This window comes from Pygocentrus nattereri, chromosome 15, assembly GCF_015220715.1.
Source record: "Pygocentrus nattereri isolate fPygNat1 chromosome 15, fPygNat1.pri, whole genome shotgun sequence".
Lineage (NCBI taxonomy): Eukaryota > Metazoa > Chordata > Actinopteri > Characiformes > Serrasalmidae > Pygocentrus > Pygocentrus nattereri.
In genome coordinates this window covers 1,546,136-1,569,172 of record NC_051225.1, presented here as the reverse complement: position 1 = coordinate 1,569,172, position 23,037 = coordinate 1,546,136, and the positions used below count along the sequence as shown (strand labels likewise).

At 39.8% G+C, this 23,037-nt stretch overlaps 1 protein-coding gene across 1 annotated transcript in view; it reads left to right on the top strand.

Moving 5' to 3' along the window:
• alpi.1 (alkaline phosphatase, intestinal, tandem duplicate 1) overlaps window positions 1-16,445 on the top strand; it is a 28,130-nt gene extending 11,685 nt beyond the window's left edge. Inside the window, exons 5-11 of the mRNA XM_017681794.2 lie at window positions 3,635-3,807; window positions 5,777-5,911; window positions 6,001-6,076; window positions 7,359-7,493; window positions 8,609-8,800; window positions 14,122-14,238; window positions 15,575-16,445. Coding sequence (XP_017537283.1) covers window positions 3,635-3,807; window positions 5,777-5,911; window positions 6,001-6,076; window positions 7,359-7,493; window positions 8,609-8,800; window positions 14,122-14,238; window positions 15,575-15,846 — 1,100 coding nt within the window. The 3' untranslated portion in view covers window positions 15,847-16,445. The remainder of the gene's footprint in view (window positions 1-3,634; window positions 3,808-5,776; window positions 5,912-6,000; window positions 6,077-7,358; window positions 7,494-8,608; window positions 8,801-14,121; window positions 14,239-15,574) is intronic.
• The last annotated feature ends 6,592 nt before the right edge of the window (window positions 16,446-23,037 follow it).

Here is a 23,037-nt window from a genome sequence, read left to right as displayed (position 1 = left end):
TGGTGAACATGAAGCTGGGAGTTGAAGATAAATATACACAAAGCATCAGCACAGAGCTGCTTTATGATAAACCTTTTATATATTTTTATTCATTATGTCCTACAACTAAATCTGATTGCTCTAAAGTGACAACATTTTCTGTGTTTATATTTCGATGGATGTCTAACAGCATCTAGTTAAAGTTTGATTGCATACAACCTTAACACTTTTATTCACAATCAGATTTCGATTTTCTGTTATTTTGGTAAAATCTCGGTAAAGACCAGACGTCTTTACAGTGGTGGTGATGGGAACCAGGCGTCGCCATGACTACAACACAGATATAGACACTTTATTTACCATCCAGAACCACCAGAGAACCTACACGAGTCTTCTGAGCTTATATGGAATGTTGATGATGGAAAACAGTGGAAAATCTGGAATAATGAGTTTTCTTTGGGGACTATTTTGCCGCACAGCGCCCTGCATGTCTCCCTCCACCATGAATGGAGTTGAAGTTCTCTAAACTCTCATAAAACAGCGTCTCAGTCATCAGGCAGTGAATTCAGAACCAGTTCATGTAGGAACTTTCTGTGAGGAGCTTTTAGAGGGACGTCTGGTTCCCATCACCACCACTGTGAGAAGCTTTTAGAGGCGGGAAAGAATATAAAATGTACAAAATTGACAAATTAAGAGGAAATCTATTTTATGTGCTTTTTTAAGACTCTTTAATTAATTAGAAAGTGAATATTAAGGCCTTCAGCCTGGAATTTACAGGATTAATATAATAAAGTCCCTGTCATGGAAAGCTGACTTTCCCTCACTTCATAATAAAAGAGTTTCTCTATATAGTTTATATATGGAAACTAAGCCACACAACAGCCTGTTTTGGCATCACTGTTTTTGTGATGTCATAAAAACATTGCATTTACGTACTATTCAGTCTACAGAAGCTTAGCCCCGCCCACTCACATTGTAGTTAAAAGGAGTGTTTCACCCCAGACTGCTTTTTGTGCTGGAGACAGAGCCAATTAGAGCAGAGCTCATTTACATCTATCAGTCTTAAAGGCACGGTAAGAAAAACTGAATCAGTCTAATGGACAGAGAAAGGCTGGAAAATAGTCATGTAGAAATGAATTATGACTTGTTTTGGCACATAAAACCACACTAATGGAATAGAAGTGGACATCAGCGGAAAAGAAAAAATACAAGACAAATGATGGCATGGCCTTTAAGTGCGAAAAACTCATTTTTAGTCAAATTTCTTCAAATTTGTGCTCCAAATATCTCCAAAAATAACTGAAATATCTCCAAAATAGTATCTTTGAAATGCTTACACAATGTAAAGGAGAGTTCCTGTGTTCAAACGATGTAGAAAAACAAAAATCAGAATTTTTTAATATTCATTTTATTATCATTATTATTATTATTTTGGACAGGGAAGATAACAGGAAAATAAGGGTAACAGTGAAAATGGTCAGTGTGCTCATATTTAGTGTGTCAGAGTGGTGATCTGTTGCTGCGAGTGTCCTAAAGCTGGAACAGGCAAACATGGGAAGCGTAATCCTCTAATTATAGACACACACGGATCAGTAAACCAAACTATTTTCCCACATTAACATTAAAAACCATTAAACAAGCTAAAAATCCTGCCCAGGACCTCCCAGCACTGCCGCACTGCATCCATTTTTCATTTTTCATACCTCTGAGCCCATACGCAGTGTGTGAGGTCCGTCTGTGTGAGTGCCGAGTTCCTGAATGTGGCTGAATGTATATTTGAACAAGTGCAAAAGCTTTAAAGCGAATCCAAACATGTCACTTCATCACTGACTGTATGTGCCTGGACAGCAGCCTCAGTGCAGCATGACTAGCTCCATTCAGAGGGGCTTCACACTGGACACCTGTGTTTGCACACGATGGGCCTTTTTTCTATTGTTTTCAGTGGGAAATGTGTGTTTTGTCAAAAAACTAGGACCTGAGGTCGTCGAGCAGCCTACGTCACAGTGTGTTTCTGTGCTGATGGGTGGGCCGGGCCAGAGCGGTACTGGTTTTAGTTGGTTTTCAGGCCCACCCAAACTCTACACACACACAAAATGAACAGGCAAACTTGGTAGATGCGATTTCAAAATGCGCTTATGTCCAGCAGTGTCATTACACCAGGCTAAGGGCTATTCATAATAATAATAATAGTGTAGCAATGTTGTTGACGTTTGTTCAGCCCTATTCTTCCCATTTTGGATATTTTTGGTCTAAGATAAGATATTACATTGCCACATCAGCCAAGTTTCAGTATCAAATTTCAAAAAGAAAAAAATCACTAATGCACACAATTCAAAAATAGATCAAAACAGTTAAAAAATAAATTAATCCAATGAGAAATGATAATGAATCCAATGATTCAAATAAATGAATGAATCCAATAAATGAATCGGTTGAAAAGACTAAACAGATTTTTATTCTGGAATAGCAGCGAGAGGCACGGACTAGCTGCCTGTCTGGATTCAAAAGCCCAGAAATCTAAAGAACCATCATGTAACCGTGGTGTATCAGTCGCGTCAAAGCAGCTACTGAATCAGCTTTTTATCACCCTAAAACATCAACAAGATCAGAGATGTTGTGACTAAAGCAGACCTGGAGAAACTCATCGACGCCTTTATTTCCAGCAGGATTGATCACTGTAATGGTCGCCCAACTGGACTCCCCCATCAGACAATCAAACAGCATCAGCTGGTTCAGAACGCAGCTGCCAGAGTCTCACTAGGAGTAAAAGAAGGAACCCCCCACCCCCCATTCCTAAATCCTTACTCTGGCTACCAGTCTGTTCCAGAATAGACTTTAAGGAGCTGTTACTGCTCTATAAACGTCTTAATGGTGCAGGAGCAGTGGATTTATCTGACCTGCTGCAGCGAAATGAGCCGAGCAGAACTCTCAGATCATTAGGAACTGGTCAGTCAGTCCTGCTGAAGGTGGAGACTAAACACGGAGAAACAGCATTTAGATACTATGACGCTCTTGAATGGACCCCAGTGGACAGAAAGCGTTAGAAGAGCCAACACTGGACACTTTAAACCAGCCTAAAAACTCTCTAAACTCTTAAAAAAGATGGTTCTTCAAGTGTTCATTAGTAAAGACAATGATTCTGTGTAGAACCAAGAACACTCAAAGAACCATTTGCATGCTTAAATGGTTCCTTGCATTGTGAAATGGTTCTTCAGGCTGATGGAGCATGTGTTAATGGTTCTGTATATAGCTTGTAACAATAGAGGAACCCTTTTTGGAGTCCTTTTCAAAATAGTTCTATCTAGAACCATATACACCATATTGCCCTACAGTTTGAAGAATAATTCACCATGCAAGCATGAAAATGGTTCTTCATGGTTCTATATAGGAACTGTCCTTACTAAAGAACCCATAAAGAACCCTGTTTTTAACCTAATTATTCCTGGTTAATTTTTAATTAGATTTTAAATAAAATTTTCTCTTTCAAATCTGTTGTTTTAAGCATGTTTAATCATGTTTTCATTTCTGTTCCCCTTCTTTTTGAAAATGAATTGAAATTATCTTTGTATTTTCTCGTCTGTGAGGCACTTTGGGTGAACGCAGTGCATGAAAGGTGGAATATAAACAAACTTTTCTTGCCTGTGTGCATCTGTAGGGAAGTCTGTGGGCATAGTGACCAACACTCGCGTCCAGCACGCCTCTCCGGCCGCAGCGTATGCCCACTCGGTGAGCCGTAGCTGGTACAGCGACGTGGATCTACCCTCTGCTGCCCGCCGGCAGGGCTGCACCGATATCTCCACACAACTGGTCACCAACACAGACATCGACGTGAGGGTTTATCCTTATCCACTAAAAGGTGTAGTTTGTAAGATTTAGTGGCATCTAGTGGTGAGGTTACAGATTGCACCCAGCTGAATCCCCCTCCCTCACCCCTCCCTTTCCAAGCATGTAGTAGAATCTATAGTGCCCCAAAGTTAGATCAGTACGGTAAATTACCTGTCCAGAAGAAAACAAGCAGCTTTGGCATCACCTCTTATCTGTCCCTCATCAGTGATTTCAATCTGATTTCCACCGTCGTCTGTTGTAATTTCGTTCTGCTTCTTCATGTTTTTCTTGTTTGACCATGAGGATTCACCCTGTCTTGCTTTTTCTTGAGCTAAATAATAAGTCTGATCCTCCTTTTGCCAGATTTGGGCTCTCAAATGTCTCACAACACAAAATGGTCAGCCTGCAAGCACTAAAGAACCAAATTCCAGCTGTCGCTTCAGCATAGAAACATGAAAGTAACGTGCTCTGGGTTGCTGTAGAAATATGAGGAAGAGCAGCCACTCCCTATGTAGATATAAAGGGCTCATTATAAGCCAACAAAAGCACACCAATTCATAGTTACAGCTGATTTTACACTAATGAAAACATGTTTGTTTGTTTGTTTACTATAGTCCATTTCTGCTTATAGAGCCCCCTAAACCTTACACACTACACCTGTAAAGCTTATCAGGTAAATTCCAACAAAGATTAGTTATTATATAAGTGTTTGTAGCAGTAAGCTAATTTTGGAAGTAGAGCAGTCATTTCCAAATTGAATTTAAATTTAATTCGTATTCTGAAAGCGGGTTGGGCAAAAAAAATCGATGCATCAACAATTTTACACAATTTCCTTCCTTAAAGCCAAGATGTGTTCAGTGTCTGAAGTTTGCTTCTATAGTTCTACACTGGAGCTACAAAGCTAATGCAGCTAACAAGTAATGGAAGCTTATATCCCACCAATTAGCATCACTCAAACCACTAATTGCCTAAATCACAGTGTTGGGGTGGGTTCTCAAACCCCAATTAAATACAAGTTACCAATACTTTGGTAACACTTGATGAATGTTATGTCTACAGGAACCTATGAACATATTCAAAATACATTATAATGCATTCATATGGCATCATAAACATGGCTATAAATATTTATAATAATGCATTCACATTATAGCCATGCTTGTTATGCATTATGAATTGTCAACACATTGTATTTGTCCGCGCTAAGTAAAGTTAAGAAGATGCAGACTCCACACAGAAAGGACCCTGGTTACCCGGCCGGGGAATCGAACCCAGACCCTCCTCGTTGTGAGGCGACAGCGCCACCCACTACCAGAAAGCACTACTAATACTTCTTCCCGCCTGATCACTTTCAATCAGTCAACCGTCATTTTCTATGTAGCCAATAATCAAGGAATTGAAAAGAGTAAATCTAAATTTATGATAGTAAAGGTATAGCAAAAAAATTAAAACAAATAAAATACATATATAAACAATAGGAATCTTTAAGAGTAATAAGATTAACAAATCAATGCAATCAAATAAAACTAATAAGCAGGATAGTAATTAAAATAAATAAAACAACTGAGTAGGATAAGAAAAAAGAAATGGAATAGAAAACAATACTAATTCAATAATATTACAAAAATATAGAAAATAAACGATGCGAAAAATGTATAACAATAATAACAATAATAATAAATCAAATAAAAAAACAACTAAAACAAACATCCTGAATGAACTAATCTCACTACCCATTACTTTATTTATGAGTTACCCTCTAAAACCTGCTGGGACCAATACGGAGAACGCGCAGTCCTGTTTTAGGCTGGAAATTAGTCGTGTTGGAATGAATTAAAATCCTGAATATGGGCCCTTTACATGTAGATTTACTGAAAGCATTTTGAGGGTCTACACTGAACTATAGTTATCCAAAACATGGTTAATCCTCTATGGTTGATGCACTACAGTGATAAATTTCTCTCCACGGTAGGTCATTCTCGGAGGTGGACGGATGTATATGACGCCCAAAGGCACCCCGGATCCAGAGTACCCGTCATCATCCTCACGAAAAGGAGACCGGAAGGACAAGAAGAACCTCATTGAGGTCTGGCTGAATGACCGCAAGGTAAAGTGAGCTCCAGACACGTTTTCATGGTCCAGTTTCTTGGTCTGCTCTGTCAGCGCATGTGACTGTGAAACTCCACTGTTTCTCAGGACAGGAACGCTCAGTACGTTTGGCACAAGGAGCAGTTCAACGCTGTGGACGTCAAAACCACAGACTGCCTGATGGGTAATGTTCATTTTATGTTTTCACCTCAGCATCACTCCACTGCAGTCTTATCTTTGTTTGCAATGTCCAGGCTAACAGTAAGATAAGGTCAGGAAGACGTATGATTTCTTTGCATGCTGAAACTTTCATGCAACTAGTTGCAGGTTGCATGAATCACAATTTCCATACAACATGACAGTTAAACATGATTTGCATGCAACACATTCAGTTTTTCCACTATTTGGCATGATAAGCAGATAGAGCACAGTTCTGGCTACATCTCATCTCTCAGGTGCTACTTCACATATTTGTGTCTTTATCAATTTTATTTCAAGAGAGGTGATAATCAGTAACTTAGATGACGACCCAGCAGGCTAAAAAGCAGGAATGCACACAGCCCCTGTTAGCAGACAGCATGTGTATGAATGAAATCGTCTGAAACTGTGCTGAACATATCCTGAGTAAGAATGTAGCTTAGTTAAAGTCACTCAAGTACTAAAGTTAAAGTAGTAAAAGCTGTTAAAGTTGGAATATTTTCTGCAGAATTCAATAAATAACTGAAAAATAAAGTAAAGAATATGTTACGTGTGACTCAACAGCTTCAAATGTCCTTGTCGAGCTGCTTGCTGTACGTCGTGTTAAAGCCAGTGTAAAGTGAAAGTACACCTCAGTTAGCTTGGTGCTAAATTTATACCAAGAAATACCAGCTGTATTTAAAGATTCCCTTTTCGGATCGATTAGATTAGATTAAGTGACCCTTATTAGTCCCACTACGGGGAAATTTCACCTCCGCATTTTGACCCGTTCGTGCAGTGAAACACCACATACACACTAATGAAGACACACACTGCCCGGAGCGGTGGGCAGCCCTATCCGCAGCCCCCGGGGAGCAGTTGGAGGTTAGGTGTCTTGCTCGAGGGCACTTCAGTCCCGTACTGTCGGCTCAGGGGATCGAACCAACTGCCCCCACATCATGTTCTCCATGATGGGTCCGTTAAAATCAATCAGCTGGAATAATATAATTCTCTGCAATCACGTGGTACATTATTAGCACTGTGATTGGTTGATTCATGAAATTCCTCCTATTAATCACAAAATTGAGACAGCCGAGTTTTAAGCAAGTTTCAAGTGAGTTGCAAACGTCCGTACACTATACAAATGAAACGTAGCCTCAAGCAACTGAAGTTTCATGAGAGTTTCTTCATGCCAAGCCATCCTCGTATGAAAAGTGTTACGTTTCCACGTTTTTATTTCCCTATTTCTCAATAAGCTTTGGGAGTTTCTGAAATCTCTCTAATTGTAGGTCTGTTTGAACCCAAGGACATGAGATATGAGGTGTTCAGAAACCGCAGCCGTGACCCCTCCATCGTGGAAATGACCGAGAAGGCCATTCAGATCCTCAGCAAGAACCCAAAGGGCTTTTTCCTCTTTGTAGAAGATGAGTATCATTCACCGGTTTGCTTTGGCCTTTCATGTTAATTAACTCTTCTCTAGCTATTCCGATGGAGACAAACACAAACAAAAAAGCTGCTTCTTCAAGGGTTCTTTAATAAAGAAAACCGTTCTACCTTGAACCATGAACACTCAACGAATCTCTTTTATGATTGAAGGGTTCTGTGCATGGTGAAAGGGTTCTGTGTAGAACCTTTTTGAAAATGGTGCTGTATAGCATCAAAAAAGGTTCTTCGACTGTTACAAGCTTGACATCGTAACAATAGAAGAACCTTTTTTGGTGATAGATGCAGCCGTATACACGTTCTCCATCAATCTAAAGAACCTTTCCATGTTGGAAAGAACCCTTTAATATTGATAACAATGTTCATGGATCTATGAACCATGAGAATCATTCTCTTCACTAAAAAACCCTTGAGAAATCATCACTTCTGAGCTAACTCAGTGTGGGTGTATTTAGTCTATAGATCAGTGGTAGGTATTTCTAATAATTAATGATATATGTGTATGTTCATGATAAATATTACAGTGAGATGACTCTGAGAGATGAAAACTCAAAAACTATAAACAATTATAAATTCTGTCAAAAGAAGGAAACTGAGAGGTGCAATTCTAGGCTATATTAATCTACATAACTACAATGAACGTCGAACATTGAAATTGTTTAATGGCAAAATGCTTTAATCATAAAACAACCAGACTTATTAAAGCCATGCACTCATTTGTGGTCAAACCAAAATGCTCAGACTATTAACATAAGCATGGAAACAAATTATTAACGTAAAAATAAGTAAACAGCTTGTTTCTATTGATTTTACTGACTATATTCCATTACTACGCAAAGGATTCCTCCAATTTGTGCTTTCAGTCCATTTTAAAAATATTTTAGTGAAATTTCATTTGAACTTGATTAGTTGTGGTAAAATGGAAGATTTCATGACGAACAGAATCATTTCCTCAATAACTGTAATCAAATAAAATCAAAGGTCAGAGATTCACCCCTAGCTGATCATCTATAGAGGACAATCAGAATGAAGTGTGACATGAAATTCCTTTCATTTGTACGAAATCATGACGTGCTGTATTGATTTTTGGCTGTAAGGGGGAGAATTGATCATGGGCATCATGATGGCATCGCTAAACTGGCCCTGACGGAGACGGTGATGTTTGACAGGGCGGTCCAGCGAGCATCTGAACTGACCAAAGAATCCGAGACCCTGACTGTGGTGACTGCGGATCACTCACATGTCTTTACATTTGGTGGGAACACACCCCGGGGGAACCCCATATTTGGTGAGACCCAAATTCCCAAAACACTTTATGTGCAATCAGTACGTTAACAGATGTGTGAGTAAACCACGACTTTAAAACAGTAAGTTCACAAAGTTGATAGTCAACAATGTTTATGATTGATACAAAATATTGATACTCAAAATTCTCTATAATGTTCATATGATCCACACAGTCGCTCTGACAGACTGTAATACACTACAGGAAGCGTAGGGGGCGATACGGCTTCTACTGTTTCATTTAAAAAGCTCTATAATGTTCATATGATCCACACAGTCGCTCTGACAGACTGTAATACACTACAGGAAGCGTAGGGGGCGATACGGCTTCTACTGTTTCATTTAAAAAGCTCTATAATGTTCATATGATCCACACAGTCGCTCTGACAGACTGTAATACACTACAGGAAGCGTAGGGGGCGATACGGCTTCTACTGTTTCATTTAAAAAGCTCTATAATGTTCATATGATCCACACAGTCGCTCTGACAGACTGTAATACACTACAGGAAGCGTAGGGGGCGATACGGCTTCTACTGTTTCATTTAAAAAGCTCTATAATGTTCATATGATCCACACAGTCGCTCTGACAGACTGTAATACACTACAGGAAGCGTAGGGGGCGATACGGCTTCTACTGTTTCATTTAAAAAGCTCTATAATGTTCATATGATCCACACGGTCGCTCTGACAGACTGTAATACACTACAGGAAGCGTAGGGGGCGATACGGCTTCTACTGTTTCATTTAAAAAGCTCTATAATGTTCATATGATCCACACAGTCGCTCTGACAGACTGTAATACACTACAGGAAGCGTAGGGGGCGATACGGCTTCTACTGTTTCATTTAAAAAGCTCTATAATGTTCATATGATCCACACAGTCGCTCTGACAGACTGTAATACACTACAGGAAGCGTAGGGGGCGATACGGCTTCTACTGTTTCATTTAAAAAGCTCTATAATGTTCATATGATCCACACGGTCGCTCTGACAGACTGTAATACACTACAGGAAGCGTAGGGGGCGATACGGCTTCTACTGTTTCATTTAAAAAGCTCTATAATGTTCATATGATCCACACAGTCGCTCTGACAGACTGTAATACACTACAGGAAGCGTAGGGGGCGATACGGCTTCTACTGTTTCATTTAAAAAGCTCTATAATGTTCATATGATCCACACAGTCGCTCTGACAGACTGTAATACACTACAGGAAGCGTAGGGGGCGATACGGCTTCTACTGTTTCATTTAAAAAGCTCTATAATGTTCATATGATCCACACAGTCGCTCTGACAGACTGTAATACACTACAGGAAGCGTAGGGGGCGATACGGCTTCTACTGTTTCATTTAAAAAGCTCTATAATGTTCATATGATCCACACAGTCGCTCTGACAGACTGTAATACACTACAGGAAGCGTAGGGGGCGATACGGCTTCTACTGTTTCATTTAAAAAGCTCTATAATGTTCATATGATCCACACGGTCGCTCTGACAGACTGTAATACACTACAGGAAGCGTAGGGGGCGATACGGCTTCTACTGTTTCATTTAAAAAGCTCTATAATGTTCATATGATCCACACAGTCGCTCTGACAGACTGTAATACACTACAGGAAGCGTAGGGGGCGATACGGCTTCTACTGTTTCATTTAAAAAGCTCTATAATGTTCATATGATCCACACAGTCGCTCTGACAGACTGTAATACACTACAGGAAGCGTAGGGGGCGATACGGCTTCTACTGTTTCATTTAAAAAGCTCTATAATGTTCATATGATCCACACAGTCGCTCTGACAGACTGTAATACACTACAGGAAGCGTAGGGGGCGATGCGGCTTCTACTGTTTCATTTAAAAAGCTCTATAATGTTCATATGATCCACACAGTCGCTCTGACAGACTGTAATACACTACAGGAAGCGTAGGGGGCGATACGGCTTCTACTGTTTCATTTAAAAAGCTCTATAATGTTCATATGATCCACACGGTCGCTCTGACAGACTGTAATACACTACAGGAAGCGTAGGGGGCGATACGGCTTCTACTGTTTCATTTAAAAAGCTCTATAATGTTCATATGATCCACACAGTCGCTCTGACAGACTGTAATACACTACAGGAAGCGTAGGGGGCGATACGGCTTCTACTGTTTCATTTAAAAAGCTCTATAATGTTCATATGATCCACACAGTCGCTCTGACAGACTGTAATACACTACAGGAAGCGTAGGGGGCGATACGGCTTCTACTGTTTCATTTAAAAAGCTCTATAATTTTCATATGATCCACACAGTCGCTCTGACAGACTGTAATACACTATAGGAAGCGTAGGGGGCGATACGGCTTCTACTGTTTCATTTAAAAAGCTCTATAATGTTCATATGATCCACACAGTCGCTCTGACAGACTGTAATACACTACAGGAAGCGTAGGGGGCGATACGGCTTCTACTGTTTCATTTAAAAAGCTCTATAATGTTCATATGATCCACACAGTCGCTCTGACAGACTGTAATACACTACAGGAAGCGTAGGGGGCGATACGGCTTCTACTGTTTCATTTAAAAAGCTCTATAATGTTCATATGATCCACACAGTCGCTCTGACAGACTGTAATACACTACAGGAAGCGTAGGGGGCGATACGGCTTCTACTGTTTCATTTAAAAAGCTCTATAATGTTCATATGATCCACACAGTCGCTCTGACAGACTGTAATACACTACAGGAAGCGTAGGGGGCGATACGGCTTCTACTGTTTCATTTAAAAAGCTCTATAATGTTCATATGATCCACACAGTCGCTCTGACAGACTGTAATACACTACAGGAAGCGTAGGGGGCGATACGGCTTCTACTGTTTCATTTAAAAAGCTCTATAATGTTCATATGATCCACACAGTCGCTCTGACAGACTGTAATACACTACAGGAAGCGTAGGGGGCGATACGGCTTCTACTGTTTCATTTAAAAAGCTCTATAATGTTCATATGATCCACACGGTCGCTCTGACAGACTGTAATACACTACAGGAAGCGTAGGGGGCGATACGGCTTCTACTGTTTCATTTAAAAAGCTCTATAATGTTCATATGATCCACACAGTCGCTCTGACAGACTGTAATACACTACAGGAAGCGTAGGGGGCGATACGGCTTCTACTGTTTCATTTAAAAAGCTCTATAATGTTCATATGATCCACACAGTCGCTCTGACAGACTGTAATACACTACAGGAAGCGTAGGGGGCGATACGGCTTCTACTGTTTCATTTAAAAAGCTCTATAATGTTCATATGCCACACGGTCGCTCTGACAGACTGTAATACACTACAGGAAGCGTAGGGGGCGATACGGCTTCTACTGTTTCATTTAAAAAGCTCTATAATGTTCATATGATCCACACAGTCGCTCTGACAGACTGTAATACACTACAGGAAGCGTAGGGGGCGATACGGCTTCTACTGTTTCATTTAAAAAGCTCTATAATGTTCATATGATCCACACAGTCGCTCTGACAGACTGTAATACACTACAGGAAGCGTAGGGGGCGATACGGCTTCTACTGTTTCATTTAAAAAGCTCTATAATGTTCATATGATCCACACGGTCGCTCTGACAGACTGTATTACACTACAGGAAGCGTAGGGGGCGATACGGCTTCTACTGTTTCATTTAAAAAGCTCTATAATGTTCATATGATCCACACAGTCGCTCTGACAGACTGTAATACACTACAGGAAGCGTAGGGGGCGATACGGCTTCTACTGTTTCATTTAAAAAGCTCTATAATGTTCATATGATCCACACAGTCGCTCTGACAGACTGTAATACACTACAGGAAGCGTAGGGGGCGATACGGCTTCTACTGTTTCATTTAAAAAGCTCTATAATGTTCATATGATCCACACAGTCGCTCTGACAGACTGTAATACACTACAGGAAGCGTAGGGGGCGATACGGCTTCTACTGTTTCATTTAAAAAGCTCTATAATGTTCATATGATCCACACAGTCGCTCTGACAGACTGTAATACACTACAGGAAGCGTAGGGGGCGATACGGCTTCTACTGTTTCATTTAAAAAGCTCTATAATGTTCATATGATCCACACGGTCGCTCTGACAGACTGTAATACACTACAGGAAGCGTAGGGGGCGATACGGCTTCTACTGTTTCATTTAAAAAGCTCTATAATGTTCATATGATCCACACAGTCGCTCTGACAGACTGTAATACACTACAGGAAGCGTAGGGGGCGATACGGCTTCTACTGTTTCATTTAAAAAGCTCTATAATGTTCATATGATCCACACAGTCGCTCTGACAGACTGTAATACACTACAGGAAGCGTAGGGGGCGATACGGCTTCTACTGTTTCATTTAAAAAGCTCTATAATGTTCATATGATCCACACAGTCGCTCTGACAGACTGTAATACACTACAGGAAGCGTAGGGGGCGATACGGCTTCTACTGTTTCATTTAAAAAGCTCTATAATGTTCATATGATCCACACAGTCGCTCTGACAGACTGTAATACACTACAGGAAGCGTAGGGGGCGATACGGCTTCTACTGTTTCATTTAAAAAGCTCTATAATGTTCATATGATCCACACAGTCGCTCTGACAGACTGTAATACACTACAGGAAGCGTAGGGGGCGATACGGCTTCTACTGTTTCATTTAAAAAGCTCTATAATGTTCATTTGATCCACACAGTAGCTCTGACAGACTGTAATACACTACAGGAAGCGTAGGGGGCGTTACGGCTTCTACTGTTTCATTTAAAAAGCTCTATAATGTTCATATGATCCACACAGTCACTCTGACAGACTGTAATACACTACAGGAAGCGTAGGGGGCGATACGGCTTCTACTGTTTCATTTAAAAAGCCTCTATAATGTTCATATGATCCACACAGTCGCTCTGACAGACTGTAATACACTACAGGAAGCGTAGGGGGCGATAACTTTAACCTTTAATTTTGGTGCTGTGATGAAGCTATGTTAGTTTGAATCACACTAATAGAAGCTAGGTTCATTAACTGTATAAAATATTGATAATTATAAATAGTTCTGCTATTTATTAACATTTTCTGTTAATATCTAATTTTGAAGAAATTAAAATTCAAATTAATTAATGCATTTTAAAATTGAGTTGAAAATGAAAAACACAAATAAGGTTTTTAATTAAATTAAAAAAATAATGCATTATGTATTTTTAACACATCTTTTTTGAGGGTGCAGATTAGTTTTCTTCAGTTGTGGAAAAGTAAACGAGCTCCAGTTTGATGCAAAGTTGTGTTTGTTTGCTTGTTTTTAAAGGTTTGGCACCTAAAAAGGCTGATGACAGACTCCCCTTCACCAGCATCCTGTACGCTAACGGGCCGGGATACGTACACGTGAACGGGACGAGGGCGAACGTCTCGGCGGTGGACTACTGTAAGTGAGCTTCTGCTCAGCTCTGTTTTGCTCCTTCATGCTTTTTTTTCCATGATGGTAAAGCAACATTAAGCTTTGGCAGGTCCCCGTGGGGAAGAATGAAATCAAGACTTCCTTTTGGTTTCTGAGGTTAAAGTTAGGAGTCCAATGGAAAATACAGAAGAACTTGAATTATACTCGACATCCAGAAGAGCCAGATCATTTCCTCATGATTACTGAGGGTAAAGTCAAGGTCAACTGCAGTGACATTTAAAGCAGTAGCTCATTCACACTTTCCCCTCTTGCTTCTAGATGAATTCTTTGTTTTGTACTGGGGATACGAGGCTAATCTAACTAAAGCCTTGTGTTCACTACACCACCTCTGAAGTTTTAACTGATTATAAAGAGGCAGGGCGTTTCACAGCATCCGACTGGTTTTTGCAGATCTATTTTTGGCCACTGAAATGTTGGCGATCCGCACTAAACGATAAGCGATGCTGAACCAAATGGATCTCAGTGCCCTTACTAGGAGGCCCAAATCCTGTTGCTGATTTCTCTGCCGTTTGCGCTGAAACAGTAAAGAAGCAGACTTTTAAGTATCATGAATTCGATTGCGCTTTAAACTCAGCTCATTAATAATCTTCACTCCACAGCTGAGTGACTTTTTTCCATTTTTATTTGTTTACTTGCTGTATTTGCTTCCTTCACGTCCTCAGTTTTCATTGGTTACTGCAGGACTCCATTCAGATCGAATCGTTGATCAGTTGACACTAAATTGCACTCAGAATCGGATCGAAAAAAACAAACGTTTTCTAAATTCTGGCTGGTCTGAAACGCGATTGGGAGGAAAGAAGACTGCACCCCTCACGCACAACTCGACTCTCTCTTCAACTGTCGACTCTGACTGGCCCATAAATCTGCAGAACCGATCAGCTCACTCAGAGATTTGGGACTTGACCCAGACTTGCATCCCAGAGACTCAAGACTCGACACAATTGGGCCTCAAACACTCAAAACTTGACCTGGACTCATATCCCAGAGCTAAGACTCGACTCACACTCCGGAGGCTCAGAACTGATCTTGCTCAGAGATCACATCTTCGAGGCTTGACAGAGTCTTGTTCTCCAGATGCTTGAACCTCAATCCTGACAGGTAAGTGTGACGATGCAGGTAATTGGTGGAGTAAAAGCTTCCATCACTCATTAACTGCATTAGCCAATTAGCTCCAGTGCAAATACTAAAGAAACAAACTCCAGACCCCAAACTTGACCAGGTCACTGCAGTCGTGGTCTATATTTGATCAGGTTAGATGATCCACAGCAGCTGTGTGTACTGACTGTGTACTCTCTCTCTGCAGTTGATGAGGAGTACATGCAGCAGGCCGCCGTTCCATTAGACGCCGAAACTCACGGAGGAGAGGACGTAGCCATTTACGCAAAGGGCCCCATGGCCCACCTGTTCCACGGAGTGAAGGAACAGCACTATGTAGCTCACGCTCTGGCCTACGCAGCCTGTCTGGAACCGTACACGCACTGCCCCCCTGACCCCTTGCAGTCGGGGACTCACGGACACCCCCTCTCCACTCTGCTCATATCAGTAACCAGCCTGATCTGCCTCGTCACCAGATGACAGCGTCAGTAACAGTAATCAGTGACACATCAGTGACTGCAACTCAGGCCTGTTTTTATAAGAATCCATGTTTCTCTGTTGTTGTTGCTTTTGGTTTTATTTTATGGAACACATATTGGGAGTTTATTAAGGCCTTATTCTATTTTTAGTGAAAAAATTAAACGTTTACTCACTGTACGTTAAGCTTTATTCATTATGACTGTATTAGTACAGTCGTAAGTTTTCTGAATAAATAACGACACCTTAAACCATCAATATGTGTTCCTTAAAAAGTGTTACTTTGTTACACAATTTGAAAAAACGAGCTGCTCTTTACTTTGTTTATTTTCATTTGACCAATAGAATAGGTCAGAGACTACAGACCAATGGAAACGGACAGGCGACAAATTAAAGGAATTAATGAGCAGAGGAACATAATCAAGTGTAGGTATATCTAGACAGGTGTTCTGCATAACACAATAAAGCAATGAACATCATCCCATGGAAAATGGAAGCATCTAGGAGGATCATCAGCTCAGCCAAGAAGCTGTAGATCACACAAACTCACAGAGCAGGACTGCCAAGCGCTGAAGCATTAAGTGTGTAAAAATCACCTTTTTTCTGTTGCATCACTCACTACAGAGCTCCAAACTGCCTCTGGAAGCAACTTCAGCACAAGAACTGAGCATCAGGAGCTTCATGAAATGGGTCTTGATGGCTGAGCAACTAACAAGCCTAAGATCACTATGAGCAATGCCAGACGTCGGCTGGAGGGGTGTAAAGCGCCACCACTGGACTCTGGAACAGTGGAAACGTGTTCGCTGTAGTGATGAATCAGCTTCTCTATCTGCTTGTCTGATGATGAATCTGGGTTTGGTGGATGCCAGGAAAACGCTACCCAGCAGAATGCATAGCAACAAAGTTTGGTGGAGGAGGGATGATGATAATGGGCTGGGGTGGTTTTTCAGCGTTTGGGCCACTTAGTTCCAGTGAAGGGTGATAAAGCTCTACAAGAGCAAGAGGAAGAAACCTTGAGAGGGATCAAGACTCAAAAGGGGAGCCCATTCTTCTCTGGATAGCAACACTACAGAATAAGAGCGATATGCGTTATGAAATAGTGATTAAAGAGAAAATTAACACACAGTAATGAAAAAAGAAATGAGCCTGATTAAAGAGAGGAAATGTTCATTTTACTGATTCCTATCAGAGGTTATTTAAACCTCTGGGTTCCCCAAACGTAACCGCACAACAAATTCTCTGTCTCTGTGTTTGTGTCTTTGTGATGATCCAGCTCAGAAATTCAAACCCTTCCTGAATCCGTAGAGCCGCCCTTTCCGTTCCATCTCATCACGAGATCCTACAAGACTCACATCCAGAGTTATAAGCCTGTGAAGAGGGGCTGAGATACACGTCATCTGCCTCTCACCGTGTGGAGCTGCTGGATTCGTGTGTCCGTCTACATTCTGTGTGAAACTGACCGATGGACACTCAGGAGATCACTAAGGACTGACCTTCACGCCGGAAACCCTTCATTCTTCATTCAGTGCACATCGGAGACTCGCGTGAAACGGCGTCAGAGAGTTTCCAGCTGCTGAAGCTGCTGCAGCGGGTTTGGAAAGTAGTGATGAAGATGACGGAGCGTTTAGATATGAAACACATGAGGATCCTGGTCTATGAAGAACCTTTACAGGAGAGATCAAGGAGAGAAAGAAAAAAAAATCGAGAAAATGGCCTCATTAAAATGAATGACAGTGCAGTTCCAGAGACCCCAAGGACCAGTACAGCTGCTCTGGTGGCTTGTGGCCCAGTCACTACATGTATCCTTTAGTTTGTCACCCGTTTGTAAATATACAGCCCTGTGCAAAAGTTTTACTTCGGCACATCATTTGAAGCCATTTTACTTGGCAGAAAGTGTGTTTTTGCTTGTAAAAATCTTTAGAATAAATTAAATGAAACATTTATTTATTTATTTTAAACATAAATACAGTAAAAAGGAAAAAGAATTTGCTGTTTTCAGAAAAGTTGTTGATGTCTCGTGAGCTAGTCTGAGGAACAAAGCTTGGTTCCAGATTTCATAACATTAAATTCAGAAGTATTGAGGAGGTTAAAGCAGCTACTGCACTGCACATAACGGCATCCTGTCACTGGAAAAGGATCTTAAATCTAGTCGATATATCTAATCTTACCCATTTTGAGACGGTTGTGTGCTTATTATCAGTTTGTCTACCTTATTTCTAGACTCTTCACTTGTTTTAAGTAACTTTAAGTAAAATTTAAGTAAAATTCTCTCACTATACTGGCAGATAATTTCCTGGTTTCAAGCTCATTTCTTAAAACAAGTGCAATGATCTGCCAATATCGTGAGATCATTTTACTAAATATATTTACTTAAAACAAGTAAAACATTTCTAGAAATAAGGCAAATAATTTGAAATGAAGCTTACAACAATCTTAACAGGAGAAATATTAGATTTATCAACTATAAGTTAATTTTCCTCGACACCTGTTTTTGTGTGTTTATGATAATGACCAATACTACTAGCAGGAAATGGTTAAACAAACACATTTAGACATAAAATAATTGCTTATTATTCTTTGAACACTGCTTGGCAACACACCACACTATTGTTATCTGATGGCATATTACTGTTCAGATGTTTGTTCACTAACTCGTGCACAATTTTCGAGATATCAACACAGCTTTGAATTGTGTGCTTATAAACAGCTTTTCGACTGGACGTACGGCGTTTATGCATTTACAGTTAAATGAGCAGCCAGTTTATTTCCCAGTGGTGTACTGAGGTTTATAAGCAACACCCTATTAACCATGAGGGGTAGCCTCTAGCAACCAACAGGGATACCACAGCAAATGCTTAGCAACACTTTAGCAGCCACTTGGGACACCATAGCAACCACCCGATTATATTATAACCAATAGTTGTCAACACCTTAGCAACCACTTAAGATACCATAGTAACCATTTGGCAACCTAGGAACTGTCTAGCAACGGCTTTCTTCAGGAAATATATTTGATTTATACATTTTTAACTGTTATATTAATGTTATTTGCATATATTCTAATTCTGACTAGTTTTTCTGAGCAAATTAACACTTTCCAACTTTCTCAGGTGCCTAAAACTTTTGCATAGGACTCTATATGTTGATGCTGTCAGCACAACACCTATTTTTTTTTTTTATTTAGCTTTTTTTTTTTTTGAGAACACCAGCTGCTCTTTACATTTCATATTTCATGATAAGTGGATCAGCAGAAGCGGAGAACATTTACCTGCAATAAAATCTTGTTACATTAATATAAACACACTCCTATAAAGTTTGGAATCTGGAAGATGCGAGATTATACATAAATGTATGTACTTTTTCTTGCTGACTCGTCGACTCGAGATGGTTTTATAACAGATGTATCTGTTTTATAGGAAGTTTTATGAGAATGACTTTGACCTTAGACTCAATGCACAGCTGGTTTATGAGAGAAAAGAATTCATACATGTTTATTCACAAAAGTTTCTGATACGATTGTTATAACAAACGTTTTGGTCTTTGCAGAAGTTTAATATGCATTTTTAACACAGAGGTGTAAAGATTAGTGAGTTTGAATATATATTGAATAAATTGTTTCTTATTACACGGTTTCTTTTTGTGTAGTTATGCTGATACTTTTCAATTAAAAAAATGTGATTTTCAATTTATTTTTTATGCACATCGGCTTCAGTTCATATTTACACTTTAATTAAAGGGGATGGTGGAGATCTTTTTTTCAATGGGGGGTAAAAGTCTGATTTCTATAGTGTCTTTTACAATGAGGAGCTAATGATCATAGTTAAAAACACATTATATAAAGTGAAGAAGGAAAAAATCAAATCACGTTTCTTCTCACATCACATTTACACAGGTGGAAAGTGAGTGAAAAACTTGGATGCAGAGAATTTAAAAATATCTAAATATCTAGAAAGAAAAAAAAACATATATATACACTGACTCTGTATATACACATATACACAATATACACTAGTACTGCACTATTCCAATGTACAGTTGTACAGTAATAAGTTCTGGAATAAAACTATGAAATGTGCTGCTGTTCACGTTCCGTATGTGCAGTTAGTCTGAGGGAGATAATAAATGAGATGCAGGTTCTCAGGGACAGAACACCGATATAGAACCTTCCAGATTGTACAGGATATAGATAGAATATGTACAAGATGTCAATCTATATGTGTGAGTACAGATTTGCTAGATTGAAGGTGCAGTAAGATCAGAGCGAGTCTGTTGGTGTGAATGAGGTCTGGTTTGTCCATGGAGATCATCATGATGAAGACTCAGAGGTGCAGTTACAGGCCTATAGATGAGCACTACTGGCGGTTCAGCAGCCTGATGGTCCGGGGGAAGAAACTGTCTCAGAACCGTCTGGTTCTGGACTTGTTTAGCTCAGTGTCAAGCTAACCTTAGCAGGAACTGATACTCAGCACTGGATTCACATTTAATTAAATATACACTCATATACTCAGCCATAAAGAGAATTTATGTTTACCGTAAACCGTAGTTACTCATTTTTGAAACACACTCAAAATCGTAGTTTTTTAAACATAAATACAGTAAAGAAAACGGTTCTATATAGAGCCACGAACACCCAAAGAACCTTTTGCATGATAAAAGGGTTCTTTGCCTGGTGAAATGCTTCTTCCGATTGATGGGGAATGCGTTTTATATGGTTACATGTAGCACCAAAAACGGTTCTGCTGTCGTTACGACATCAAACATGTAACAAAGAAGAACCCTTTTTGGTGCGATATAGAGTCATTTTCAAAAAGGTTCTATATAGAACCATCTACAGCACATTCTCTATCAATCTGAAGAACTTAAGAAGCCTTTGCATGATTAAAGAGTTCTTTACATTGTAAATAGTTGCTTCAGATTGATGGAGAAAGTGCTGTAGATGGTTCTATATAGAACCTTTTTTGATCTATAAAGCACCAAAAACGGTTCTGCTGTGGTTTCAGTGTCAAGCTTGTAACAATAGATGAACCTTTTACAACCATATACACCACATTCTCCAGCAATCTGAAGAACCATCTCACAATGCAAAGAACCCTTTAATTATGCAAAGTGTTCTTTGAGTGTTTGTGGTTCTATATAGCACCATTTTCTCCACCTCTGGCCACCTCTTGGCTACACGCCTGTGGACGGGACTCAGGCTCAAGCAGCATTTATAATATAACCTCATGTGCAAAAGTTTGTGCACCCCTGGTCAAGATCCCTGTAGTTGATTCCCTGAGTTACAGGTTATCAACAGAGACACACTACTGCACATTTTAATACACCGTTACTGTTTATTTACTGAATTTATCACACTGGGGAAAAATAAACTATAAAATGTGGCCTGTGCAAAAGTAATGGCACATTTTATATCACATGTTTTGTGGGGTTTTTTTTTTTTTCTTCAATTTCTTAAACTCAGCAAATAGATGCACAGCATTTCTCGTTTTTCAGTTATTTGAAAAAAGAAACGCCCAAAATGACTTGGACAAAAAGTCTGACTTACATTAAAAGTAAAGTAGATTAAAGTAGTAAAGTTCCTTCTTCTGTAAAGTTACCATACGAGGTTTTGTTCCCACAGCAGTGATAAAACAGTATAATGTCCAAAAATTCTTCTGTAAGGAAATCCAAAAAAAATGATCTGAAAGATTTCTCAACCCGTGTCGAGACATTTTTTGATCATGTAAAACTTTAATCTGTCACACCAACCCATTGTAAGTAATTCAGTTGAGCAATAAATAAATAAGGTAATAAACTAATAAAGACATAAAATTACTTCAAACAAGTAAAACATGTAGAAATAATTTGTATAATCTTATACAATTCTTACCACAATCTCATACTGATACATATTAGATATATAAGGAAGATTTAAGATGATTTCCCTTTCCATGCTGCTGTGATGGATATTTTCTATTATATATATATATATATATATATACACAGTGGTGTGAAAAAGTGTTTGCCCCCTTCCTCATTTCCTGTTTTTTTGCATGTTTGTCACACTGAAGTGTTTCGGAACATCAAACCAATTTAAACAATAGTCAAGGACAACACAAGTAAACACAAAATGCAATTTGTAAATGAAGGTGTTTATTATTAAAGGAGAAAAAAAATCCAAACCATCATGGCCCTGTGTGAAAAAGTGATTGCCCCCTAAACCTAATAACTGGTTGGGCCACCCTTAGCAGCAACAACTGCAACCAAGCGTTTGCGATAACTTGCAATGAGTCTTTTACAGCGTTCTGGAGGAATTTTGGCCACTCATCTTTGCAGAATTGTTCTAATTCAGTTACATTAGAGGGTTTTCGAGCATGAACGGCCTTTTTAAGGTCATACCACAACATCTCAATAGGATTCAGGTCAGGACTTTGGCTAGGCCACTCCAAAGTCTTCATTTTGTTTTTCTTCAGCCATTCAGTGGTGGACTTGCTGGTGTGTTTAGGATCATTGTCCTGCTGCAGAACCCAAGTTCGTTTGAGCTTGAGTTCACGAACAGATGGTCGGACATTCTCCTTCAGGATCTTTTGGTAGACAGCAGAATTCATAGTTCCATTTATCACAGCAAGTCTTCCAGGTCCTGACGCAGCAAAACAGCCCCAGACCATCACACTACCACCACCATATTTTACTGTTGGTATAATGTTCTTTTTCTGAAATGCAGTGTTCCTTTTACGCCAGATGTAATGGGACACACACCTTCCAAAGAGTTCCACTTTTGTCTCATCGGTTCACAGAATGTTTTCCCAAAAGTGTTGGGGATCATCAAGATGTGTTTTGGAAAAATTGAGACGAGCTTTAATGTTCTTTTTGCTCAGCAGTGGTTTTCTTCTTGGAACTCTGCCATGCAGGCCATTTTTGCCCAGTCTTTTTCTGATGGTGGAGGCATGAACGCTGACCTTAACTGAGGCAAGTGAGGCCTGCAGTTGTTTGGACGTTACGGGGTCTTTTGTGACCTCATGGATGAGTCGTCGCTGCGCTCTTGGGGTAATTTTGGGCGGCCGGCCACTCCTGGGAAGGTTCACCACTGTTCCATGTCTTCACCATTTGTGGATAATGGCTCTCACTGTGGTTTGCTGGATTCCCAAAGCTTTGGAAATAGCTTTATAACCCTTTCCAGACTGATAGATCTCAATTACTTTTTTTCTCAATTGTTCC